The 27,030-nt window shown below is 55.0% G+C and overlaps 1 protein-coding gene and 1 non-coding gene across 8 annotated transcripts in view; one reads left to right on the forward strand and one right to left on the reverse strand.

Moving 5' to 3' along the window:
• Positions 1–1,952: 1,952 nt before the first annotated feature.
• RXRG (retinoid X receptor gamma) overlaps positions 1,953–27,030 on the reverse strand; it is a 151,572-nt gene continuing 126,494 nt past the window's right edge. For 5 of the 7 annotated variants that reach the window (XM_066261027.1, XM_066261030.1, XM_066261028.1 and 2 more), the window contains 9 exons: positions 25,609–25,856; positions 18,856–19,000; positions 16,565–16,747; positions 11,001–11,161; positions 10,756–10,885; positions 8,416–8,548; positions 7,238–7,329; positions 5,900–6,005; positions 1,954–2,208 (listed from right to left, as the gene is read on the reverse strand). In XM_066261027.1, the coding sequence (XP_066117124.1) occupies positions 2,061–2,208; positions 5,900–6,005; positions 7,238–7,329; positions 8,416–8,548; positions 10,756–10,885; positions 11,001–11,161; positions 16,565–16,747; positions 18,856–19,000; positions 25,609–25,827 (1,317 nt within the window). In that variant the 5' untranslated portion in view covers positions 25,828–25,856 and the 3' untranslated portion in view covers positions 1,954–2,060. Of the gene's footprint in view, positions 2,209–5,899; positions 6,006–7,237; positions 7,330–8,415; positions 8,549–10,755; positions 10,886–11,000; positions 11,162–16,564; positions 16,748–18,855; positions 19,001–23,743; positions 23,867–25,608; positions 25,857–27,030 lie in introns of those variants that run through there. The other 2 variants (XM_066261026.1, XM_066261032.1) reach the window with 2 other exon arrangements.
• On the forward strand, positions 9,735–9,810 carry TRNAV-AAC (transfer RNA valine (anticodon AAC)). Its single transcript has one exon. It is a non-coding gene; the product is annotated as a tRNA-Val (tRNA).

Raw genomic sequence — 27,030 nt, forward strand, 5'->3', positions numbered from 1 at the left:
TAGCTTGAGGGTGGGGCTCTGTCCCTCCTCCTAGGTCTCCTGGAGGGGTGGGGTAAAGCCACGGCCCTGCCCCCTAGGTTTCTCTCAGTCTCAGTAACTCTCTCCTTATCTCTCAACCTTCTGGGAATAGAGGCTCAAGAAGAATGTAAGGTAAGAACTACCAAATCAGTTCATGATGTCAATAAGTCCTGTGTGGACGCCTCTGGGTAGCTCCGGTCGAGAATATGAGGGGTCCTCCCAGTCTCACCTCGGGGCTTTCGCCAGAATTCCCAAACAAGAGGACACCCCACTTCCTTTCCTGTCCACTAGTGAGGCGCTGTAGTCTCTCTGTCTCGGCACCACGGACCTGTGGTCACGGGATGGCCCCACAGCCTGTAGACATTGGGCAGCACCCGTGATTTCTACCCCCTGTGTCTTCCCCAGCTGTGACATCTTCAGACATGGCTATACTTCCAAGGGGTGGGAGGTGGGGACAGAGCAGAATCCCCCTCCCTCACCCCATGAGAATCACTGCTTCATAGACAAAAGGAAGTCATTGAACGTTTTTGGTTTTCTCTTTGTATTTTTCTGAAGTTGGAAACCGGGAGGCAGTCAGACAGACTCCCGCATGCGCCCTACCAGGATCCACCTGGCATGCCCATCAGGGGGCGATGCTCTGCCTATCTGGGGTGTTGCTCTGTTGCAACCGGAGCCATTCTAGCGCCTGAGGCAGAGGCCATAGAGCCATCCTCAGTGCCCGAGGCCAACTTTGCTCCAATGGAGCCTTGGCTGCGGGAGGGGAAGAGAGAGACAGAGAGGAAGGAGAGGGGGAGGGCTGGAGAAGCAGATGGGCGCTTCTCCTGTGTGCCCTGGCCGGGAATCGAACCCGGGACTCCTGCTCACCAGGCCGACGCTCTACCACTGAGCCAACTGGCCAGGGTCATTGAATGTTTTTGAGCAAGGAAATAAAATCATAACCCAATATGGTTTGGTTGACCTTGCTGAAAGGCAGGAACGGGAGCGGTCAAGTCCAGGCTCAGGGTGCTCAGTCTACAGAGGACATCTTCTAAATGATCATCTCTCCTCATGTACAAAGTAGTATCAGAATGTCACCTCAATTTCCACATGAACTACCCTGAAGAAGGCAGGGACCATATGTCACTGATGCGTTGTGAACATGGAGCTCAGGCGTGTGTCCCTGCTGAGCCCTGTCCCTGCGAACGAATGTCGGAGGGATGCCTTGGAGGAGAGGGGTTGAATAGGCTAACTGTGACATTGGTAAGACACCGTCCCTGCCCCCCGGGGCTCCTGTCCGCAAGCAGGAGGGCTCCCGGGGCTAGAAGCTGGGGACGTTTCCTCTGGTCCCCTTTGAAGAGCAGGTGACGTAGGTTAGAGAATAATGGGGACACAGCTGGTGGGCTCTGGTCATTTGCTCTTGGCTGTTGGGCGATGACAGGAACGCCACCCTAATCACTACATCTCATCAAGGCCCGGGACCCAAGACTCTTCCCCATCAAGAGACCATCTTTCCTTGCCTTATACTCAATGCCCCCCCACCCCTGGGACCAATCAGGGCGAGGTTCTTTCTGCTTATTGATCGTAGGAGGAAAATAACAAACCAACAAACAAAAAAAGGAGCCGTCGCTGAGCAGGCACCCTCCCCCCGTTTCGCCTCCCTCCCCCACGACATGACTCTGCCACCCCACCCCCGCCCCAGACCCCTCACTCCCAAACTGCTGAGACCAGATTATTATTTTATCAGCCACTCCTTTGATTTCCGTGGCAAATGAGAAAATAGTAATAATAATTCAAACCCGTGATAGGTACGGAGGCTGAGTTAGCTTCCCCCCAAAACTTCCAGAAAACCCCCCGGCCCCTCCGAGAGTGACGAAGGGTGGCCCCTGACCTCCCGACAACACCGCGCCCAGAGAAATCTCGAGTGTGTAGAAAGATTTATTAGAAGCATCACATTCTGGGAACGGGGGGAGGGGGCGGGGGGACAGGGGGAACGTGGGTGGGGCAGGGGTCCACGCACACCTGCCCAGGTGCTCCTCCTGGCGGGAGGCCGTGGCTGCTGAGGCTCAGGTGCCCTGCAGTGGGGCTTCCAGCATCTCCATCAGGAAGGTGTCGATGGGCGTGTCCCCGATCAGCTTGAAGAAGAACAGGTGTTCCAGGCACTTCAAGCCGATGGAGCGCAGGGCTGGCAGACGCAGCAGCAGCTTGGCGAACCTGCCGGGATGCCCGGGAGGGATCAGGACCTTGGTGGGCACACACACGGCCGCCCCACCCAGGCCGGAGGCAGTGCGGGGGTCGGGGGGGGGGTCTGTCCTCTGGACCATCTCTGAGGCAGGAGGGAGTCAGAGAATCCAACCCTGGGGAGTGTCAGAAATGGGCTGGAGGGGCTGGCTATCTTCTAACAGGCAGCAGGCGGACCCTGCGACCTCTCTGGAGTCTTTTGGGAAGGGATCATATGGGGATTTTAATGCTGCTCCTTGCAAACACGTCAGCTTCTGCACTCATGCCGCAAAGGAACGCAGCAACACAAGCATCACAGAGCAGCACCAGCTAAAAGGGTAGGGTTGGCTACTCTGCTGGGGTGGGGGGTACTGAGAGTCTATACCAAGGCCAACACAAACCTCCCAAACTTTGGTCCCAAAGCCTCTGCGTGCATCTGAATGGTCCCAGCATGCAGCGAAGGGGCAGTTAGATGAAGGGAAGGGACACTGGGACCCAGGCATGGCCCCACCCCAAGAGGGTTTGATGGAATTTGGCAAAGGAAGCAAGCGACTTCTCTATAAAGTACAAAGTTAGGCTAACTCTGAAACTATTTTTTTCTCTAGGCATGCCAGGTTTGCAATTTGTAGAATGCCAAGTGGACGGCACTGCAGCTCTCTGAGCTGTCTGTGCGGGATTGAAAAGCTGAGAGACCAGGTCTATAAAAACTAGAAGGCAGCCTGACCAGGCGGTGGCACAGGGGATAGAGCATCAGACTGGAATGCAGAGGACCCAGGTTCAAGACCCGGAGGTCGCCAGCTTCAGTGCGGGCTCATCTGATTTGAGGAAAAGCCCACAAGCCTGAACCCAAGGTCGCTGGCTCCAGCAAGGGGTTACTCGGTCTGCTGAAGGCCCGCGGTCAAGGCACATATGAGAAAGCAATCAATGAACAACTAAGGTGTTGCAACATGCAATGAAGAACTAATGATTGATGCTTCTCATCTCTTTCCGTTCCTGTCTGTCTGTCCCTGTCTATCCCTCTCTCTGACTCACTCTCCATCTCTGTAAAAAATTAAAAAAAAATTAAAAACTAGAAGGCAGCTGCTGTCCTCACACCCGTGCTGGGAGCAGAGTTTGAGGGTGCCTGCTGTGGGCAAGGGGAACGTCCAGAGCCTGGCCAGGACATGTATTCTGTACAGTGTCCACAGGGTGGCAGCACTCCACCACTGAGAAACCAGCCTCCCCCTCCCCCACGGACCAGGGACCCCTTCCACCAGGTGTCTGTCTGCAAACCAGATATGGCTACAGAGCACTTACCTACCTGAACATCCGAGCCCAGGAACATCCCTGATGTAGCTGCTCGGACTCAGGGTGGTCACCTTGTGTCCACAAACAAGGGACATGCGAGGGACCCCAACTCTGCACCCCCTCCCTGAACGCCCAGGCTCTGCCCCGGTCCAGGATGCCGGTGTGGCCCCTGACCCCAGTGCCCGGAGGCGGCCCAGGCCCCTGGCAGCCCCTTGGAGGGAAAACAGGTACCATATTTTTCACTCCATAAGTTGCAGCTGACCATAAGACACACCTAAGGTTTTAAGGAGGAAAATAAGAAAAAAAATTCTGAACCAAACGGTGTGTTAAAATATTTAATAAAATACCGTATTTTTCACTCCATATGACACACGGGCATTTTCCCTCCACTTTTTTTGGGGGGGAGTGTGTCTTATGGAGCAAAATATACGATAAGTTCCAAAGTTTTTAAACTGACACTCACTAGAAACAGCCTAAATGCCAATAGCTAAAAAAAGAAAAAATACATGAGGACACATCCTCCCTGTGAAATACTACAAAGCCATGCAAAAGGACAATTTTGTACTTTTCAATACCGGATAAGATGCCTGAACCGGCTGTGGGAGGAAGAGGAGTGCCCACGCTGCCTGATCTCGTAGCCATCGGCACTTGTTCCTGGGTGTACACATGGGGGCTGGGGAGACATCTACTCCCCCCAAAAATGTACAATCGGTTTTCACTACCTGCTTTATGTTCTGCAAATGCGTTCCTTGTTTCCTACCGGGGCGCACGCTGTGCTTTTACAATAAGGAAGAAGAGAGGGGCTTTGTTTTTGTCTGTTTGCTCTGGCTTTGCTCTTCTGTTTCCTGTGCTGAAGATAAAGAGCACCGCCCAGAGCCAACCCCCGAAAAAGGCTGAGCATCTGAGCTTTCTTGTTCCTAACACCCCACATACAACACAGGCTCAGAACAGCACGCTCCGGGGCTGCCCCAGAGCTGGGAGATTCGGCACAAGTCAGCCGACGTGGGGCTTCAGATTCGGCACAAGTCAGCCGATGCGGGGCTTCGGAGAGCTCTCGTCAGTGGGCTCTCCCATCTCACCCGCTGCAGGTGCAGGTGGAGAAGAGATGGCCAGGTGTCTACCGAAACCCTTCTCCCCGTCCTGTGGCACACAGCTGGTATGTGCTTCAGCCTCCTGTGTGGCCGAGTGACCAAGTTTTAGCCAATGGAAGTGAGTGAAGGAGCTGGGGGGGGGCTCTCTCCAGGGGGCGGTCTTGCCCCCACAGCCTTACCTGTGTCCCCTCCATCAACTTGATGGACAACACAATGTGGCTCTGGGACGTGAGAGAGCACACGGAGCAGGAGGCCGGGGCCCCTGAGTGACACGTGGCAGAGTCACCTCCCTGACTCACTGCCCACCAGGACCGCGTTGTGAGCAGGAAACCGACTGCTGTTGGGCTCTTTGCTGACGCGGGATGTGGTGCGTGGTCCCTGCTCATTCTCTCTCTAACACCCGCGCGCAGGGTACCAACGGGCCGGGCCTGCACACTCAGGTGCGTCCACAGCCTCCGACGATGGAAAACAGTTCAGCCTCTTCTGGATGAGGAGTCAGTGCTGGGTCATGACCCAGGGAAAACGGCTGAGTGGACTCAGCCTTCGCGGAGGAGTGAGTCGTTAGCGAGATCTGGGAGCCCACCAAGTTAACGCTACAGACAAATCTAATGTCTTCAAGTTTTGTTTTCCATTTTCTATGAGATTTGAGGGCCACATTCTCTCTTTTTAACTGAGTTAGCAGAGGAGAGAGACTTGTTATCTAGCTGTGCTTTGGAGGAACTATTGGAGAAAAGGATTCTTTTAATGACCTGGGAACAGACCGGCCTGAGAGCTACTGACCAGTATCTTCCTTCCCAGATGAGGAGCCCAGACCCAGGCCCTACCACCTTGCTGGAGGCCACACAGGCGGTGGTCACCTGTCCTGGCTTACCAACGCCTTCCCCTCACTGCCAGGGGCTTCCAGTGGCGGGGCGGGAAGCAACCATGTCACTCTGGAAATCCCAGCTCTTTGAAATCAGAGAGACCTGGGTTCCTAGCCAGGCCCTTGGACAAGTTCCTGACCTTTGCTGACCTCCATGCCTCCATCAGAAGCTGGAGACAATGGGACCCACACTCATTCACTCGGTGCCTTGTTTGTCCGAGTTTGTCCGGCACGGTGTCAGGCTCTGGTGCCGCCATGGTGACCGGCGGGCCAGAGAGGCAAGACCTCTGCTTCCACGGAGACAGGTTTCCAGTGGCCTTCAGCTCATCCCGGAGCCCAAGTCCCATCGGAAAGCCACCTCAACAGCGCCTGCCGCCTGCCGCCACCCACTGACGAGTGGTGAGGACAGTTGTGGCCCTGACAGGCACACCACCAGCCTCCTCACCTGCCTGGCTGATCCGGGTACTTCTGCTTGGTGTAGGCCTCGAGGGTGGCGTAAACCTTCTCCCGGAGGGTCTCGACCTCAGAAGGGTTGGACAGACCCTTGGCATCTGGAAAAGATGGCTGATTTCACCCCCGGTGTCACCTTCCACAGAAGTGGTTCCCACCTGCGCTGGCCACTGCCCTTAAGAGTGACCAGACACACAGTGGGTGGGGAACAACAGCTGATCCTTTGTGCCCAAGCAACCCCAAAACTCCTGGGGCAAAGGTACCGCCACTGGCTCCCTGAAGGAGTTTCATCTTGTCTGGGCCATTCCAGAAAGAGTCCCTCACGCATGTGCCTACTAGGTGCTAGGCGCCCGGTGACGGTGAGTGACGACCAGGGCACCGAGCCAGGCCGACCGAGCCAGGCCGACCGAGCCCTGTGTCAGTGCATGGAGCGACCTGTTCAGGTGAAGCAGGAGCATCAGTTCCTGCGTGATTCCCGAGGCTCTCCTCTGACGGCAGGTAGCGCATTGGGGGAAGCCGCTCGCCCCCTCCCTGACATGTTCATTTTGTCAGCCTGCAGGACAGCTCTTGCTGGCCCCCGCCCCGTCTCCTCCACGGCCCCTCCTAAAGTTTTCTTCCAGTATCTTCCCGCCCCCTCCCCGCCTGCCCCCAAGTGTCAGGCCAACCCCCTGCCCTCTTCCCCACCAACCAACCTTCTTCCCCCACTCCTCAGTGAGCTCAGACCTGGTGCCCAGCCTCCAGGGCAGGTGTCGGCTGCCAGCCAGCCACACACATCCCTGGTCCTGCTCCCCTGACCTCCAGACTCACCGGGAAGCCAGTCCTGGAAGTCTACCCTCCACCTCCAGCTCAGACTGTAACCTCCCAACACAGACTTCCGATTCCTACTCACCCACCCTTCCTTCCGACCCCACCTCCATACGCGCAAAACTCCGTTTTACCAACTGCTCGGGGAAACGCAACAAAAAACCTCGAGAATTATATCAAACGCCTCTCTTCCTTCCACATCGGCAGATCTGTCTCTGATCCATCGGCAAATCCCTAAAGTCCACGCAGAATCAGGCCATTTCTGACCCCATCCCTCACTACTGCCGGAGGCCACTGTCATCCCTTACCTTCCCCACCGGACCCCAAACACCCACACCCCATGCCCGCTCAGGACCCTTCGAGGTGGCGCTGGGAGTGGAGGACAGGAGGGGCCAACCCTCTGCCCTCCCCAAGTTTCCTGGCCCTGCATCCTCTGTTCCCCAGCTGAGCTGGAGGACCGGACTAGAGACTGCCCCCGGTGGGGACAGCCGCCCCTGGGTGGGGGGAGGGGCCAGGGCCGTGCGGTCACCTGGGTTGAACAGCACGATGGCACGCAGGCACCCCAGCTCCGACTTGTCCATCTGCATGTCTTTCATTTTGGACACCAGCTCAGTCAGGACTCTGTTCACAGGAGGCAGAGACGGGCGATGAGGAGACCGGTCGCGCCCACCCAGGACCCACGAAAGGGATGCAACCCATGTTTACTACGCGCGCGTAACCCATGTCCAGTCAATGCACCAGGTGCGAGGGGCACAGGGAGGGGTATGATGCGGCCCCTGGTCTCAGGGCCGTGAGCAAAGTCCAAGGGAACACGGGGCGGGGGGGGGGGGGGGTGGACTCTGAGGGCTGGAGAAGCAGCCTACAGGGTTCAGAAATGAGCAGAAATGCAACAGGCAAAGAACGGCAAGGGCACTGCCCATCCGGGAATGCAGCAGGGCGTGGCATTCAGTGACAGGTAGAGCCCTGCAGGCACCATGAGGAGGGCGGAGCCCACTGAAGACCAGCCTGGTGGGGCCACATGCTGGGAAAGGACACAGGAGTGGAGACGCTGGGCGGGGGGTGTGCACGTGGCCCCAGAAGACCCTCTATGATGGAGGTGGGGCGGCCACGGGGCCCAGGCCTTGGACAGGGAATAGCTTGGACCTTGATCTCCGCCTTCCCGGTTCCCCGTCCTCTCACCCTGAGCCACTCATCTATCTCCACTCATTTCATTCATCTCCTTAAACCACATGGTTTGATTTTCCTTCAGCAACGTTTAGGGTGCAGAATCCCAGACTGAGGCCGTCCCTGCCTGACCAGAGGTCCTGCTGCAGAATCCAGCAAAGCCTCAGCCTGGACTCCTCGGGCCAGACCCTAGTGCCTCCTGCCCCACCCTGCCTCTAGGATGAGCACTCCAACACCCACACCCACCCCACTCCCACACACACAGCTCTAACACAGAAGGTCACGCCAACACTCCAGTTTCTTCTTTGGAAACCCACAGGGATAGCGGGTCCTCCCCTCTGTCCAGCAACGACGCTGGCCTCTAACGGGTTTCACTTCATGGCCTCCGCCTCTCCCTCATCCCCCGCTCTTGCCAGGATTCCCATCACACTGTGCCACGGTCCCTGCTTCTCACCACCAGTGGCCATGGGGTCTGCCCGTCCTGTATCCCGTCTCTACCCACACCACACGCATGCACGCACACCCTGGAGGCAGCAGAGACACCTGTCAAAGATGGAGCCCACGCCAGCACTATGGGCGCTGCTCCGGTGGACGTGCAGACCCGTGGCCAGGAGGATGCCATCCTGCACGGAGACCGAGCGATGGGAGAAGGAGGCGATCAGGAGCTCGTTCCACCCTGCGGGGATGAGAGGGGGCCTTGAGGGGACGCCCACCACAGCCTGCTTCGCTGGTCACCACCCAACACGCGGTACGATTGGGGTCAAACGCCAGCTCTAGCCCTGGCCGGTTGGCTCAGCGGTAGAGCGTCGGCCTAGCGTGCGGAGGACCCGGGTTCGATTCCCGGCCAGGGCACATAGGAGAAGCGCCCATTTGCTTCTCCACCCCTCCGCCGCGCCTTCCTCTCTGTCTCTCTCTTCCCCTCCCGCAGCCAAGGCTCCACTGGAGCAAAAGATGGCCCGGGCGCTGGGGATGGCTCTGTGGCCTCTGCCCCAGGCGCTAGAGTGGCTCTGGTTGCAACATGGCGACACCCAGGAGGGTCGCAACATGGCGACGCCCAGGATGGGCAGAGCATCGCCCCCTGGTGGGCAGAGCGTCGCCCCCTGGTGGGCGTGCCGGGTGGATCCCGGTCGGGCGCATGCGGGAGTCTGTCTGTCTCTCCCTGTTTCCAGCTTCAGAAAAGATGAAAAAAAAAAAAAAAAAAAAAAAAAAAAACGCCAGCTCTAGATGGCACCGCTACTGCGTGACGGAACAAAGGATGAAAGTGGGGTCCCCTGGCCTGTGGCCCTGGTACCCACACCCCAGCTCCCCAGTGCAGCCCAGAATGGCAGCTCGAGGACAAGGACTCTACTTCCCTCCGTCAATCAACAACTACATATTGAACGTGGAACAGGCGGTCATCACTTTGTTGGCTGCCGTGCTGAGAAAGCTGACCTTGCTGTCCCTGACCCCAGGACCTGACCACCTAGTTTTGTGTCCTCGGTGTTGACTAGAGTCATGGGGCACAGGGAGGGGCTTTCAGCCAACACCTGGTGCTCACTCATTATCACACAGGGATGGAATGGTGGACGGCCCATTGTCATGAAATCCCCCTGCTGGCTCAGCGATGGAGAGGAGGCGTGGCCTATGTCCTCCACACCATGTTCTGGGAACAGGAGCCAACAGAGAGCACGGCACAGAGAGAGAACCTCAAACTAGGAGGGGCCTGGAATGCATCTAGTACAACCTGAGCAAAGATCTGTGGCTCCTCCAACCTTGTCTGTGACATGAGACTCTCTCCCTTTCCTGATGTCATCATGATAATGAGGCACGGCTTCAGGTGGGCCTCAATAAAAAGGATAGAACTGTCTGAAAGTTAAAACATGGCCCTGGCTGGCTGGCTCAGTGGTAGAGCATTGGCTTAACGTGTGGATGCCCCGGGTTCAATTCCTGGTCAGGGCACACAGGAGAAGCGCCTACCTGCTTCTCCACCCCTTTCCCTCCCCCTCCCTCTTCTCTCTATATCTCTCTCTTCTCCTCCCACAGCCATGGCTTTATTGGTTTGAGTACATCAGCCCTGGGCTCTGATGGCTCCATGGAGCCTCCACCTCAAGCAGTAAAAATAGCTTGGTTGTGAGCATGGCCTCAAGTGGGCAGAGCATCAGCCCCAGATAGGGGTTGCTGGGTGGATCCTAGTCAGGGTGCATGCAGGATTCTGTTTATCTCCCCTTCTCTCATGTGGAAAAGGAGAGGAAGAAAGTTAAATGCAAATGATAAAGCCATGGTAGGGTTCCCATGGAAAAGGAGTCTCCCTCCTCTGTAAACAAAAGATGTTTCATCTGAGAATGAAAGTGTTTGGGGAGGGGGTGGGCCAAATGTAAGAGTTTATAAAGAATGTAAAAAGAACCACTCTGGCCTGACCAGGTGGTGGCGCAATGGATAGAGCATCGGACTGGGATGCGGAGGACCCAGGGTCGAGATCCCAAGGTCGCCAGCTTGAGCGCAGGCTCATCTGATTTGAGCAAAAGCTCACCAGCTTGGACCCAAGGTTGCTGGCTCGAGCAAGGGGTTACTCAGTCTGCTGAAGGCCCGTGGTCAAGGCACATATGAGAAAGCAATCAATGAACAACTAAGGTGTTGCAACGCGCAACGAAAAACTAATGATTGATGCTTCTCATCTCTCCATTCCTGTCTGTCTGTCCCTGTCTATCCCTCTCTCTGACTCTCTCTGTATCTGTAAAAAAAAAAAAAAGAACCACCCTGGATGGTCATCCTGTCGTAAGCATGGTGCACAGCTTGGGTAGATGGCCACACCTTCCTGTTGCTTGCTTTAGGGTCCCTAGGGGAATTTCAAAATGGCAGCTCAAGTGACTGTCCCAAGAAGAAATGAACCCCAACATCCTTTACCTGCCCGGAGCAGAATAACCTGGTCCTCCAAGGTGAGGTCAGAGAAGTGGGGGATGCGCTTGGCCCACTCGACGAGGGTGAACAGCTGCTTGTCGGCGGCATGGCATATGTTGGTGACGGGGTCGTTCGTCTGCAAAGGGACGAGGCACTGAGGGTAGATGCTGGGACCCTCACACACCCCTTCCCCATCGCCAACTGCACCCAAGGAGTGGGAGACAGATGGACAGCGGTCCAGGACCACATACCGAGTTCTCCATGGTCAGGTCCCCGTAGGGCTCTGTCTTTGGTTCCACAGCAAGCTCAGCCTCCAGGATCCGCTCCACGGGCATGTCCTCGTGGCCCCCGCTGGCACACTCGGCCTCGCTCTCCGCCCGCTCCCGGCTCCTCTGCCGCTCTTCTTGCACAGCTGGCAGGCGGAAGGACACACGGACATCACCAGAAGCCCAGGACAACGGTGGGGAAGGGGACAGTCTACCTAAGCCTCCTTGTGTGTAAAATGGGCGTCACCGGGGTGCTGAATCAGCACCAAGTCATGATGAGGACAGACCACAAAGCTATTTGCTGACACCCGTAAGGAACTGTGGGTCCTTGGATCCCTACTCTCCCTAGTTTGTTACGGTAACGACTCTGAGAAGCTTGCATGTGAAGCTTTAATAACCTCCCATGCTGCCCCTCTTTCCATGAGCCCCTCTCTCCTTTCCCACCCGCGGTCCCCTCATCCTTCCTCTAGTACACCATGAGCAAGCACCTTGCTTCAACCCCCTTCCCCTCCCCCAGGCCCCATGCGTCATCCTTGGCTGTCACGTCCCCTTAGCTCTACTCCAAGTGCAGCAGCCTGGACACACGTCATCTGTCTGTCTTGTCAGGGATGCCTTCCAGGGCCACGTGGGTATTTCGTAAGTGAAGGGGTGGAGGAAAGTCACCCAGATGACACTTCAGAACCCGCAGCTCATTTGGGGGTGGGAAGGGGACATGGGAGAAGCTGGAGGTGGCAATGATCTCAGCCTCCCCAGACTGAAAATCTCCAACCAGGGTCCTCGCAGCCTTCAGAACCATCTGGGTCCGTGCATCGGAGTGTCAGGCGGACCCACCCCAGCTGTGTCCCCTCCAAAGGGAGAACAGCCTCTGCAGTATTAGCTTCCAGCCCGTGTTATCTTCCAGGCCCCAGAAAGCAATGGTCTCCATCTTCTTATTCCCACAGCAATAGCAGAGTTCAGCATTAGCACACATTTTTTTTTTAATCCCAAGAATCAAGAAAATTATTGTGTAAACTGCTGGCTTATGTGGAATCCAGCAACAGCCACTCCACTGACTACTTCAACCTCTCAGCTGTCCTCCCTGCCTCCCACTGTCCACACCCCAAAGCTCCTCCTCTCCAAGGGGCCATCAGTCAGCCACAAAGGCTTCGGAACAAACTAGAACCAGGGGCGGGACCTCTGGCTCATCATACAAGTGAGATTGAGGCAGGTGTGACAGCCTCGCACTCCACACCCCTCATAGAGATCCACCATGAAGCCTCCGGGTAACAACGCTCTTCAATGGTGGGGACGGGGCCAGGATAGGAAGGCAGGGGCAACAGAACCGAGGGAGAGAGGTTAAAGAAAGAAGAGAGGGGCCATCGCAGAGAGAAGAAGTCACAGTACCTTGGTGTCTGGTCTTTTTTAAAACAGCCTCTACCAGGTCCTAGCTAAGTGATGTAGGTCACATCCCTTCACCGACCAAGCCTCAGTTTCTCCATATGGGAAGGGGAACTTGTGCTGCTTGACTGAGATTGTCTCGTTGAGGATTAAATGAAATAATTACAAAAGAGTTCACAAAGGGTGGGTATTTCCTCTTCCCTGTTTGTCTCTACGCTCCTGGGCTTCCGTCCGGTCCTGTCTCCGTCTCCTGTAGGACCTCTCGCCGGGTCTGCCTGCCTCTCCCTTCCTGACTCTGTCCATCGTCAGCCATGGACAGCACACAGAAGCGATCACACGTGTGTTTACTATCAGTTACACTTAACTGGTTCACGTTGACTGCTTCCCCTATTAATTTTTCAAGCTAGGTTAACAGGCTCCCGTTTGTCTCTCTGGTGAAAGCCGGGGATGATTTCTGCCACAGAGTGGAAACAGTCAAGGAAAATAACCTTCAAGCATCACAAAAAGCAAAACAACCTTGGCCTCGGAGAAGGGTTCCCATCCCGATTTTCCAATTAGTTGAGTGACCCTTTCCTGCAGATCTTGCTTTCCTAAGCGAGGAGTCCTGTCTGTTGCCGGGGGGAAACTTCCACGTGGGGGACATTCTGAGCTCCTCCCTCCATCAGGGCACATCCATGGGACGCGGGATGACCTAAAAGAGCATCAGTGTCCCGCCTTGCGACAGCATTGTGTCCAATAATCAAATGTGTTTATCACCGAAAGTTAGGAGCTCTTGCTTGTTCTCAGGAGTTCTGCTCAACCCTTTGCATGGGTTGTATTTCATACAATCCTCACCATTAGTCCCTGAACTACTATGAACCACTCAGAAGTGAGGTCCCAGAGCGAAGTGTATCTGAGGTCACAGAGCTAGAGGTGGAGCCAGCAGGCAGCCCTAGGCTGACCGCCACCCAAGCCCACCTCAAGCCCCTCTGTTCTGCCTCCAAGCCTCTGGACCACCTGCATTAATAAAGACACCAGGATGTCAAGTACTGCCTACAAATGGCCTCAAAAAATAATCCATTCTCCAGCAATCCAAACCACACTGCATGACCAGAAATGAGGAAGACAGGACTTCCCCAGGACCCCTGAGGACTGTTCAATGGCCTGGAAGTCAGAGGGTCCCAGTCCTCCACCTACTCGGTTATCGGCTTGCTGTGTAAGCTTGGGCACGCTCCCTAACCACTCAGACCCTCTGTTTCTTCTTTCAGGAAATGAACACGTTACACTGGAGACCAACAAATCCAATCCAGCTTCACCATCATGTACACTAAAAAGGCAACAGTACCCCCTTGGCCCCAGGCAGGTGAATTCTCAGCCCACCCCCGTTCCATTCCTTTTGATCTGTCCAGCTTCCCAGGTGTGTAAATGCCACAGCCTCTCCCCGTTATCTGTTGCGAGATTTCATTATTCTCGTCCTCAAGAAAGTGTCCAAACTGAGCTCCATATTCTGTCAGACAAGGCCAGGAGTGACAGCGGCGAGGGCTTCAGCACACGGCCCCTTCCTGGAGTGGGGAGAGGAATGGGTTCAGCACGCTGCCTTCTCTTTGTCAGAGTCAATAGGACCAGTTCCTTTAGAAACTTCGCCAAGAGCCCCCTTTCTCCCTCCGAACCTTTACGACTCAGCTTTCCATCATTCTTGTTCCTCCACATCCTTTTTGAATGCAGGAGCCAACACGGGACCAGTTTCACAGAAGAATCAGAACAATGTCAGGTTTAAAAGAAGGGCTACCCAGGCTCTCAAAATTCACATTGTCCCTGTTGGACCTACTTCTCTCTTTTTTTTCTTTTTCTTTTTTTAATGAAAGAACCACACTTCCCACCATTTGACCTGTGGACCACTTTCTTGCTGTTACTTGGGGGGGGGGGATGTTTTAGGTATAACAAACATAAAACATTATGTTAGGCCCTGGCCGGTTGGCTCAGCGGTAGAGCGTCGGCCTGGCGTGCGGGGGACCCGGGTTCAATTCCCGGCCAGGGCACATGGGAGAGGTGCCCATTTGCTTCTCCACCCCCACCCCCTCCTTCCTCTCTGTCTCTCTCTTCCCCTCCCGCAGCCGGGGCTCCATTGGAGCAGGAATGGCCCGGGCGCTGGGGGTGGCTCCTTGGCCTCTGCCCCAGGCGCTGGAGTGGCTCTGGTCGCGGCGGAGCGACGCCCCAGAGGGGCAGAGCATCACCCCCTGGTGAGCAGAGCGTTGCCCTGGTTGGCGTGCCGGGTGGATCCCGGTCGGGCGCATGCGGGAGTCTGTCTGACTGTCTCTCCCCGTTTCCAGCTTCAGAAAAATACAAAACAAAACAAAACAAAAAAAACATTATGTTAGTTTCAGGTGTACAACAGAATGCCTCCACGTTTGTATATACTGTGAAATCACCACACTCAGTCTCATCAATGTCCCATCCCCACACACGGTGACACATTTTTTTTTTCTTGTGATGGGAATTTTTAAGATCTCTCTCTTAGCAGCCTTAAAATATGCAATGCAGTATTATTAACTATGGTCACCATGCTGGACACCCCATTCCCAGGACGTATGTATTTTCTGTCTGGAAGTTTGTACCTCTCAAGCCCTTAGTCCCATGGTGTCCACCCTTCACCTCCTGCCTCTGGCAACCTCTGATCGGGTCTCCATATCAGACCTAGGAGCTGGGTTTGCTTGTTTGTTTGCTTGCGTGCTGTTTGGGCAGGGGGGGGAGGGTTGTAGATTCCACAGGGAAGTGGGACGGCTCGAGTTCAGGTTGAGTTTTGAGATACACCATCAGATTGCCAAGGAACAGAAAGCACCGCTTCTCTGAAGGAAGCCTTTTACCTTCTCCCTTGAATTCAGCGATTGTCAACTCTGTACACCACCAGAATTTTCAAACCATGCAATCCCTGACGACTAAGTCAGGGGCACTGACCTCTTTTCCCTTAGACTGTCAAATAATAATAATAATAATAATAATAATAATAATAATAATAATAATAATAAAAGACAGCAACCAACACCACCATGGCCATCCGGTGTGAATGAATCAAAACCATACCTCATTCTTGTTGTTCAGGTCAGCAAAAACTATCACGTATTTTTCGGTGTGCCACAGAATTTTTAGTAATTGGTTTACATTTGCCATGAGATTAAAAAAAAAAAAAGGTTGAAAATTGCTGCTTTAATTCAATCTTATGTACTTTAAAAAAAAAAAAAAAAAAAAAAAGGTATTATTTTTCCAAGTCGACCTGAAACTCCTCTCACGGGTCCTGGGCAGGGGGGCGGAGTAGGGGTGGGGCTGGCCCTGCAGGCACTAGGCCACTTGTCGATGGGAGATGTTTGGGGGTCGTTATGCCACAAAGCGTGTCAATCCTATCCTGCGGAGGAGGGGACAGCGTCCAACAGCCAAGTTTCCATCTCTCATGTTCTAGTCCACAGCATCAGGGATGAGAGGACTTTATGAGGTCCTCCCTGTCACTTTCCAATCTTAAAAGGAACAGGAAGGACTTTCAGGTTTGTTTGTTTTTCTCACTCTGCAACCACTCAGCTGCCCCACCTGTGTCTGGAAAGATGTTAAGGTTCAGAAGCACACAGCGGAGGTCTCTCTGAAGGACACGGCTAAGCCTGATGCCCGGAAATGCCGACGCTCCCAAAGACCACGCACGGCACGTACCAATCCCTGAGGACCTGCAGCGGCCAAGCTTACAAACGTCCAGAGCATGGAGCCAGGAGGCTTCCCCCGAGGGAGACGCAGGATGAGAGGGGACACGTCGGCTCTGCCGTGCCCGTGCAGGAAGGGCACTGAGCTCCAGGACCCTCCTGGGCTCTCACATTTGCCCTGTGGCCATTGGAAGGGGCCGGATTAGGGACCCATCATCTGGGTACCAGGCGAGACTGGGTGAACGTGGAGGAGGAAGCTGCCCCTGCCCCCCTTCGCTCTGAGGACAGGTTCCCTGGGACAACGGACTCTGAGTGCATCCCTCGAGAGAGCATGGTCCCCAAAGCCATTGCAGCCTCCCCTCCCCACTGCTCCCCATGGGAGTCCAGCTCAGCAGGGCTCTGCCTGCTGAGTCCCGCATTTGTCATCTGTCCCCCACCCTCCGTTTCTGTGCGTGCTGCCCCCCTCCCCAGGAGCGCGGGAGGATCGAGGATGGGGGCCGGGGGGCCTACCTTCCCTCTTCATGCCCATGACCAGGCACTTCTGGTAGCGGCAGTACTGACAGCGGTTGCGCTGGCGCTTGTCAATGAGACAGTCCTTGTTGTCGCGGCAGGTGTACAGCAGGTCCTTCCGGATGGTCCTCTTGAAGAAGCCCTTGCAGCCCTCACAGCTGTACACGCCGTAGTGCTTGCCTGCTTGCAGGAAAGACACATGGGCCCTGGTGCTTCCTGTCTTGGCTTCTTTCATTCCAAAGAACCAGCATGGCTCCCCCTCCCCCCCCACCCCTCACCCAGGACACTGGCAGACCACCTGGGCAGAAAGCAAAGCAGAGAACGCAAGGCCCCACAACCCAACCCAAACCCAGTAAACACGCCAGGAAAGGCGTCTGCCCTCTGGGAGGGGTTGTGGCTTTTCTTTTTCTTTTTTTTTTTGGAATTGCCAATTCCAAGAGCATTATTGGAAAAGTCCCAAGCGAAGATTTTGTGTGCATTTATTTTATCAAGTGACTCTTGTGTTTGGTAAAACAGAATGTTCTCCCTCCATTCAAGACATCATCAGTATACTTCACAAAAATATTTTTGCCTATCATGTATTATCTAGCAGAAAAGGACCCTCGGAGGCACAAATATTTCCCCCAGAGTTGAGGTCCAAAGACTTAGGAAACCTTCCCCTCAACGTATTATCCTTCTCTAGAAACTACAAACAGGCATCTCGGACTTAGGAATTTTTTACACACTCTTGCCATTGGGAAAAATACATTGGATCTGGTCTTTGTAACAAGCCCAACATGGCGGGCAGTCTCCAGCTAAGACGTAAAGGTCCGACGGAAGGTGGTTCTGCTGGACCCAGAATGACCTGTCCCGTGTCTCAGTGCCTGTAGTACCTGTCCCACAACTCAGACTCCTGCAGAGCCAGCACACCCAGCCGCCCAGGCATCAGCCAGCGGACACGGCACCAGTTTCTAAGTGGAAGTCTTCTCAACGCTACGCACCAGGCGGCCCAGCCCCGTTGACGGGAATTGCGGGACTTGGAAACTCTGAGGAAACAGATTGGGCCGAGCATATGCATGGCTGGTTCTCAAATACAACAAGTGGCGCTGCCTAGCTGCAGACCTGACGTGACTTTCTGCTTTGGCTGTCAGCTGACGGCAAAGGGAACTTAAAGTCCCTGAGAACCAGCACATGGAAGTATATGTATCCCGGGACCTTACACATCAGAGGAAGTCACCCTTAAGATGAAATCATGGCTGAGGGCGGGGATTGCCTCATGAGATGTCAGTCTGTGTCTAATCCGTTGACTCTACCAATCTACTGAACTGACATGGATCTTAAGTATGGGATTTTATCTTGGTCCCCGAAAGCCTGATGCTCTCAGCTCGGCAGTATTCGTCTTTGGGAAACAGGGGACCAATCTGTCATCCCTGTGACTTTTCAATATATGAAAATCCCCTGCATGGTTGGCTCAGTGGTAGAACGTCAGCCCAGCATGTGGATGTCCCAGGTTTGATCCCCAGTCAGGGCACACAGGAGAAGTGACTATCTGCTTCTCCCCCCGCCCCTTCTCTCTTCCCCTCCTGCAACCATGGCTCGACTGGTTTGCGCCTGTCGGCCCCCGGCGCTGAGGATGGCTCCATGGAACCTCTGCCTCGGTGCTAAAAATAGCTCAGTGTGAGCATGGCCCCAGACGGGCAGAGCAGCACAGCCACACGGGGGTCTGCCGGGTGGATTCCAGTCAGAGCGCATGCAGGAGTCTGACTCTCTATCTCCCCTCTTCTCACTCGGAAAAGAAGGACAAAAAAGAAAAGAAAACCTAGAACATTATAGAAACAAACACATTCAAATACTAAAGGGCTTGTCTTTGTCGGGAACATCACAGATAACTTTCCTTAAATTTTTTTTTTGTACTTTTCTAGTTCTTCCAGATTTTCTACATTGACACATTACTTTTAGAATTATTTTTTTAAAAACTTCATTTTTTAATTAAAGAACCCCTCAGGTACGACAACTAATGAACCACAAGACGCACTCCCAGACGCATGCCCAACACAGCAACTCCAGAGAGAGCGGGTCTTCTGAATGTTCCCTCTAAGTGTAACCCTCAGAAATGAGGTCAAACTCTAAGTTCATCAGGGCTGCAGGTGGTGAGCCCAGTGACCACAAGCTACACAGCCCTGACCCCGCACTGGACCACACTCACGGGCCGTTTTCATTCCCGGGGGACCAAGCAGCAGAAAAGCAGAGAGACAGCTCCCCATATGAGACAAGCATCACCTGAGGCACTAGCCAGGGGCATCTGTACATACCTGAGGACCTGTCCCCACAGATGGCACAGATGTGTTTAACCAGAGCCCCAGGGCTGGTGGATGGGTAGTTCATGTTTGTGATCCCGGGAAGCCCCGGTAAGGGCTTGATGTCCTCTGAAATGCGGACCCCGTTGGCCACATTGAGCTGCAAGAGAAGACAGCGTAAGTAACACACAGAGCTGGCTCACCACAGCCCCAGAGCCAGAAAGCCACCAGGGAGGCCTCAAGAAGACGCAAGGTCTCTTGGGAGGGACTTCCTGAGCAGGGGTTATTGGAACAATGCTGGGGTGTGATATGAATTTCGAGGAGCAAAAGAACTGATCGCAACTAGAAACCAAAGCCTCCCCCACCCCCGAACATCACAGCATGCCTGCCCCTCCATGTGACTTGCATGGCTCATGCATCCCGCCTGAGCTAGAAACCCACCCAGAACGGGGCTCCGTGTGAGCCCGCTGTGTGTGTTTAGACTTTGAATAAAGTACCAGCTTTGCTCCAGGACAACCACAGCCCTCAGGTGGAGGACAGAGCCCAGGAGAGCAAAAAAGACATGCACCTCCATTTGTTTGGTCAGTGAGTAGATGTGCACACGATCGAGCAAACAGAGCTCATGGTAAAATGGAAGAGAAGATATGTGTATGGCCCTCGCCAGAGGCCACTGAGGCTGCTGAACCCACGGCCCCAGTGCACCAAACACAGGGCGGGAAGTCCCAGAGCACATTTTTGAGGGAACAGTTGATCTTCCCGCGAGCGTACAAAACCCATGGAGCCAGAGACAGCTCCATCTCCCCAGTACCCACCATGGACCAGGGTACGTGCTGGGGCAGAGCCAGCCGACGTGAACATCTGAACACGTCAACCTTGTGTACGCTTCCTTAGCTCACCGTCACCTGCTCCACGTCCCCCCAGGGCACTTGGGAAGATGCCACTGCTCAGGGTTTTGTACTCTACTGAGAAGACAGGTTACTCAAACCCCACTAGTGGCATTTCTGTGTGCCCATGGACACAAGTGTACATTCTGGGCATGGTAAAGGGTGTCTCTCCTTCCTCAAAAATGCATACAATCTTGGCCCTGGCTGGTTGGCTCAGTGGTAGAGCGTCAGCCTGGTGTGTGGAAGTCCTGGGTTTGATTCCTGGCCAGGCCACACAGGAGAAGTGCCCATCTGCTTCTCCACCCTTCCCTCTCTCCTTTCTCTCTTCCCCTCCCGCAGCCAGGGCTCCACTGAGCAAAGTTGGCCTGTGCACTGAGGATGGCTCCATGGTCTCCACCTCAGGTGCTAGAATGGCTCTGGTTACAACGGAGCAATGCCTCAGATGGGCAGAGCATCGCCCCCTGGTGGGCATGCCACGTGGATCCCAGTCTGGCACATGCAGGAGTCTGTCTGACTGCCTCCTCACTTCTCACTTCGAAAAAATACAAAAAAAAAAAAAATGGACAAAAAATCTCATTGAGGAGTTGGGACAAGCACCCAAATTGAGACCAGGCACAAGGAAACTCAAGCTTTGCAAAGAGGGTGCAGTGTGCTTAAGTGTCCATAGCGACAGCAGGTGACTTTCTGGGGGGTTAAGGGCGGTCCCCTGACTTCTGCGCAGTCCATGTGAATTGTGTGAGTCACATCGCCTAATCAAAGTGACTCTAGTTCTCACAATAAACCAACGATAGGATCTTCCTCTTGAGTCAAGGCCTTGGGACACAAGGAATGATCTTTTAAGAAACGGGGCAGGGGTTTCTATCCCTGTGAATTTGAGACAACGTCTCCTGAGAGCCTCAGGGGCACAGGTATTAGCACTGAGATCCACCCCGTGAAAACAGGCGCATTTTATGTCAGATGGCCCCAAAGAAAGAGCCCTCTAGCTGGCCATGGCTCTGTTCCCAATCCTCAGACAGGCAAGAACAATGATGGGAATGGGGACACTGGCAACCCCTTCCCTCCTACTCCCATCCCTGGCAGGCCCCGGTAGACAGACCCCCGCAGCCTGCAGTGATCACAAAACCATAATTACTGCTCTGGCTGCCCTCAGCGCCCCATCTTTGGGAAAGCTTGCTCAGCACTGATTAAGTATTTTAATCTTCACAACAATCCCATGAGGCCTTCCTGTTTTTCAGATGAGGAAATGGAGCCTTCAGGTGGCTCATTCATTCATTCACTTATTCATTCTGAAATGCTGAGGGGGAGGGGGACAGGAAGGAAGAAGATGCAGGCACGGCCTCCAGGAACTGGCCGTCAGTGAGATTAAACGTCAGAAGAGGCTCTAGCTGGTTGGTTCAGCGGTACAGCATTGGCCCAGCGTGTGGAAGTCCCGGGTTCAATTCCTGGTCAGGGCACACAGGAGAAGTGCCCATCTGCTTCTCCACCCTTCCCCCTCTCCTTCCTCTCTCTCTTTTTCTTCCCCTCTTGCACCCAAGGCTCCACTGGAGCAAAGTTGGCCCGGGCACTGAGGATGGTCCCATGGCCTTCACCTGAGGCACTAGAATGGCTCCAGTTGCAGCAAAGCAACACCCCAGATGGGCAGAGCATTGCCCCCTGGTGGGCATGCCGGGTGGACCCCAGTCAGGCGCATGTGGGAGTCTGCTGACTGCCTCCCTGCTTCTCACTTCAGAAAAATACAAAAAAAAAAGTCAGGAGAATTTAGCAAGGAAAGAGTTCGAGTGATTGAGATTAGGGAAGACTTCCTGGAGGAGGTGGCATTTGAGCTGGGACTTGACGGCCCTCACCAAGGGGCAGGATTAGGGCAGGCCAGTGATGGGTAAAAGGCTGAGAGAGCAAAGGCCTGGAGGGAAGCCCAGGTGTGTGTGTCCCGTGGATGGACGGGGGAACGAGGCGGGAGGAGGGGCTGCGACAGAGTCCAGGGCTTGGCTGTCTGGCTAAGGAGAGCGGGTCAAAGTTGGGAGGCAATGAGGAGCCACTAGAGACTCTGGACAGAGGAACAATGTCCTCCACAGTGCCTCGGGCAACAGCGCGAGGACAGTCAGGAAAAGAGATGCACAGGCTGTCGCCCCTGCCCTGGTACCACATTAGGTGCCTTCCAGACCTAACAGGTGGGAGGTACAACCCTGGGCTTGGACCCGGTCATCATTCTCCCTTCACCACCTTGCCTCGTGCAGCAGGAGACCCTCAGACCTGCGGGCCGGGGCAGCTCCCTGTCCCACCTCCCTGGCAGGAACACCTGGAACAGCCCCTCTCGTACCCCTTCCTCCTGTCAGTGTGGCGGGCAGAGGGGAGGCCAGGACAAGTGGGTGGACGCTCTCTCTCTCTCCATTGGCCTCTCTGTGGCTTAGGGTTTATATAGGCTCTGAGTGGCGGCAGAGGAGATCGAAGGCAGCACCAGAGTGCAAACCCATTAGCTGCTGGGTCCCCAAGCCCCAGTCCCGGCTGTCTCCTTCCATTAGAAGCAGCCCCACTGAAGGGAGCACCTTAGGGCCAGGAGGAGGTGCCAGGGCTTCCCGGGTGCCCCCTGTGCCATCACGAAACACCAGTGCCCACACTTCTGAGCCGCGTTCAGTCCAAATGAGCCCACTAAAGGCAGATCGGCGGCCGGTCCAGCTGCAGGAAGACCCTCCCTATCCAGGAGACGGATCCCTTCCAGCGGCACCCGGTTCACCTAATGAGGGTCTTTGTCATGAGGCGTAAGGACCCCCTGCAGTCAGAGAGGAGCCCCAGAGTCTGGTCCAGACCTGCCACTTCCCCACCGGGCCATGCTGTCCGAGGGTGACCGGGGTCACTTCACGGAGACTGTCTCCCCGTCTACAGATGGGTCAGTGGTATTCAAGCTCGGAGTGTGGGTGCCAGGCAAGCAGGAGGGACGGGGAGGAGCTGCCACACCCCCTGCCCAGGTTCAGCAGACCTGTTTTTTATTTGACATGTGCATGCAGCTTTCAAAGAGGATGTTGCTGGAAGAAAAGATGTTATGGTTTAGATGTTCTTTCATCGCTAGCCAGGATGCTGTCTCAGGTCAGCTCGAGCATTTGTGGTGACAAGGCAAACATCTGAAAAAGGACAGTCACTCAGGGATCCATCGGCACCTGGGCAGGAATTACCACAGACAGAACCCAGGTCAGGCGGCAGGGTCAGGAGGGGACAGAGGAGAGAGCATGCCAAAGACACACCGGGCCTGCTCTCGGGTCCAGCCAGCAGACATCACACTTGTGATATGCAGCCTCGCACACACCCACATTCACACACATTCACACACACACTCACACACACACTCACACACACACACACTCACACACACACACTCTCACACACACACACACTCACAGCTGGGAAAATGCAGCCTAGATCATTTTGTCTGAAAGTTGCTTGAATACCTGTGCAAGTACCCCCGTGCCGTTTTGGGAAATTGCTCACCACTGAGACACTCCACACCGGGGCAGGGACCCCGTCTTACACATGTTCAAGTCTCCAGGGCCAAGCTCAGCCAACGTCTGCTGAGATGAACTTCTCTAGAATGTTCCAGCCACAGGGAACACCTGAATCCATGATCACGTAGGTGTACAACATATATCACCCAGGTACATGATATAGCACTGAGATATAATAATGATAAGAATAACAAATCACTTACTGCCATAGAGCTTTGTAAGCACCTAAGACTTGAGTTTTCAAATCCGCGCCTCTTTTAATTTTCATAAAAATTACTCTCGGGTAATCAAGGCAAAACCTGTTACCCTACCGTGGAGGACAGGAACTGAGGGACATGGTGGTTTGCACCGGATGACCCGTACCCTGTCCATAGAATCGGTTCAGTGCTCTTTACGGCTCAGGACGGAAGGTCCAACAAGAGCAACAGGAGAAGGTCAAACCCTGAGTGGCAGCTCGGGACAGGAGACCTGCCTGCCACTCCCATCAGGGCTACTCCCAGCTCCTTCACCCCACACCGCACTTACCCAGACCCGGGTCATGGAAGAGGCATGTTCCCAGACAAGTCCCCACTCAGCCCCACCGGCCCGGGATGCTCCAGGTCAGTTATCCAGATTGTTCAGAGGCTCACTCACGTGGCCAGCAATGAGGGCACTCTACTCAGTGTCCTGTGTCCTCTAGTTAACTGGGCCAAGTGTCGCGGCCGCCGTGGGGGGGGGGGCGGGAGTTCCGGAGCCCCAGCCCACACGCGGCTGGGTGCCTGGAGCCGGAGTTCCAGAAGCGCTTGGCAAGCTGAATATAGCTCCCAGCGCCAAACTTGGCCTTGGCCTCTGCACACAGCCCAGTTGGCCAGGACCAGCTTCCAGCTGACCTTTCAACCCCAATCCCTCTGTACAGACAGACATATGGTCCAGGAATAGCGGCCCACGCGCACACGGCCATGAGGCAGATTTGCTGGCCAGCGTTGGCTCCGGCCGCCGGGAGGAGTGGTGCTTGCGCACACCCACCGCAGCCTGGTCTCCGTCCATCACCAAACCCCACTTATCTCTTCGTGATGATAAACGGACGCTCTCTGAAACTGTGTCCTTCATTCCCTCGCTCTTTGTCTGTCTTGCCTGCTCCATTGTAACGGCCACAGCAATCAAGACTAGGCCACATACATTATCCAGAGCTTGGACCCGGAACCCAGGGCAGTGCCGGACAGTGCCGGACAAGAGGGGGACCTCGTCAATGGCCATTTGGGTGGATAAACTCCCTCTACAAAGTCCTACTTTGTCTCAGAACCTCGACCTACCTTTCTGTCTCTAACTCACTCACATTGACCCGTTTCCCTGGAACCCATTAACAGAAAAGAAAATGAATCTGCAAACTTCTTGAGGGTCCCACGTTCTGAAGGGGCGGGTGGGTGCCACCAGCTCTGCTAGTTAACAGGGTGAGGATGACATTGACGCATGTCCATCTGCAGTGCTGTTCAGGCCCCCAGTCCTCTGAGGGATCGCACAGCCTCTTGGATCCCATGACTAGGAAGTTCACAGGTCCCTTTCCCACGGTCCCTTGGACTCTACCCTACCACCTACGACAGCACAGACAACACTGCCTTGCAGTCACCTGTATGATGGGACCCCCCCCCGAGGACCCCCAGGGGCACTGATTCACTCCTAATTCTTCACATCCTCACACCGTTTCTCTGCAGTCTCTTCTACTGAACCCGCACAGCCTACCTCTCCGCCCACCAATGTTGGAGTCTAGCCGCATGGGGTTCGCAGGCCGGTGGGTATTAGTGGGCCTGACGTGCGCAGAGACCTTCCTGTGCTCTTCTGGTTTTGTCTGGACTTAGGCGCCCCTGTGAGATGCCACAAGGAAAGCCCGCCCTGGGCACTACTGCTCCTTCAGTCTGGGCCCCGAGGAGTAGACGCAGACCCCGGCCTCAGCCTCGCTGGGCTCACCCACCATCCAGGCAGAACCATCCTAGCCGACACAGAAACATAGGAGTGCAGAAAAATAATGTGTATATGATTTTGTGACACATGACAAATTGGGGACTGGTTGTTATACAGCCTCACCACAGCAAGAGCAGACTGCCACACACTGCCATCTCTGTGGGACGCTGTGAGAAGGAAGTGAATGGTGTTGGACCACTCTGTTGCCTCGGAAGCAATGCTGTGTCCACCAGGCACAGCCCTCTCTCCTGAGATCCACAAAGTCACAGCCAGGATGAACCATTAGAACCCCAGACCCCTAGGCCACGAGGCGTCCTCGGTCTGTCAGGGTTGCCCTGTCTGAGGACACACTTAGGGAAGACCCCACAGGAGGGAAGTCTGCAGAGATAGCCCAAGCTCTGCTCCAGCAGTGCCTGGGTGAGGCTGGTGATGGTGGCCGGGAGGATACCTACCTGAGAGCCAGGTGGGGCCACCAGGTTGATCCCAGGAGGGGCCGCCAGCGCTCCTGAGGGCGGGCCCATGGCCGATGTGATGACACGATACGGAGAGCCCAGGGCATTGAGGGGTGTCCCCACCGCACTCAGAGTCCGCGGGGCACTCACTGGAGTGTCCGTGTAGCCGGGGTGGCTGTCCATGGGCTTCCCTGTGGACAAGGCTGCTGACGGGCTCATGGACGTGGAGCCAGAGTGGCCGGGGGAGCCTGCAGGGAGAAGAACACAGGTGAGGGGGCTGGGGGACCATGGGCAGAGCCCCCACCAGGGTTATTTCTTGTGCCCTTCCCTTCCTTCCAGCCACACCTGACACCTGTGAGCCAAGGTGCTCACTCCTGCACCAAGCTGACAGAATAAAGACCAGCAAGGGACACAGAGGGGCGAGGCCTGCTGCAGGACGGGCCCCCTCCCTGATGCTTGAGTTCTCTGGTCCCTACCTGGAGTCCACCTTCAACTGAATCAAATCAGCCAGGGCCCTAGGGGGCCTAGGCCATGCAGCCAGGGAAAACAAGTTGAGAGCAATCCCCCAGGTAGGGGGTGGAGAGCTCAGGGCTGCTCCAGAATTCCCTGCTTCAAAGCCACGTTGCTGTGAGGTTGGGGCAGGGCCAAGCCTGCGCGTCAGGAGAAATTCACTCACTCATTCATCAAGGTGTCAGAGACGGTGCCAGGTCATGGGCACTCAGAGCCCAGGAGAGGATGGTTCTCCCCCCGCCCCCAACTCCAGCAACCGTCAAGCTGTTCTCAGTCTCCTCCGGGGTCCATTTCTGTGTTGTTTTAGATTCCACATCTAAGTGAGACCTTATGGTATTTTGTCTTTCTCTGTCCGACTTACTTCGTGTTAGCATAGTGCCCTCAAGGTCTACCCATACGGTCCCAAAACAGCAGGGTTTCCCCCCTTTGTGTGGCTGAGCCATGGTATACGTGTTCCCCATCTTTCTCCACTCATCTATGAGTGGACACCTAGATTGCTTCCAGATCCTGGCTGTTGTGAGTGATGCTACAATGAACTCAGGGGTGCAGGTGTTTTTTTGAGTTAATGCCTTCCCTGTGGACTCTCCCTAAGCACCCCCCCCCAGAAAACTGTGACCCTCCAGGCATCCTACCTCCATAGAGTTTCAATCTATCAGGACAATTGTCTCATAAACAGAGGTAAATCCTGATAGCCGTGTTCTAAGTCCCACAGCTGGGGAGGAACACATCCTGTGGGTCCACAAGGCATGGCACAGGGGTTCAAACAAACACTCAGACACGTGGGACGTGGCCTAAATTGCATTGGGCAGTCTCCACCCATTGACTCACTTTATCCCGTGAGGATCCTGCCAGCCTTGTATAGCTGAGGGCACTTAGGCTCGGTCTCACCCCCATGCAGCCCTCAGTTCCAGG

Source organism: Saccopteryx bilineata, chromosome 2 (genome assembly GCF_036850765.1).
Source record: "Saccopteryx bilineata isolate mSacBil1 chromosome 2, mSacBil1_pri_phased_curated, whole genome shotgun sequence".
Taxonomy (NCBI): domain Eukaryota; kingdom Metazoa; phylum Chordata; class Mammalia; order Chiroptera; family Emballonuridae; genus Saccopteryx; species Saccopteryx bilineata.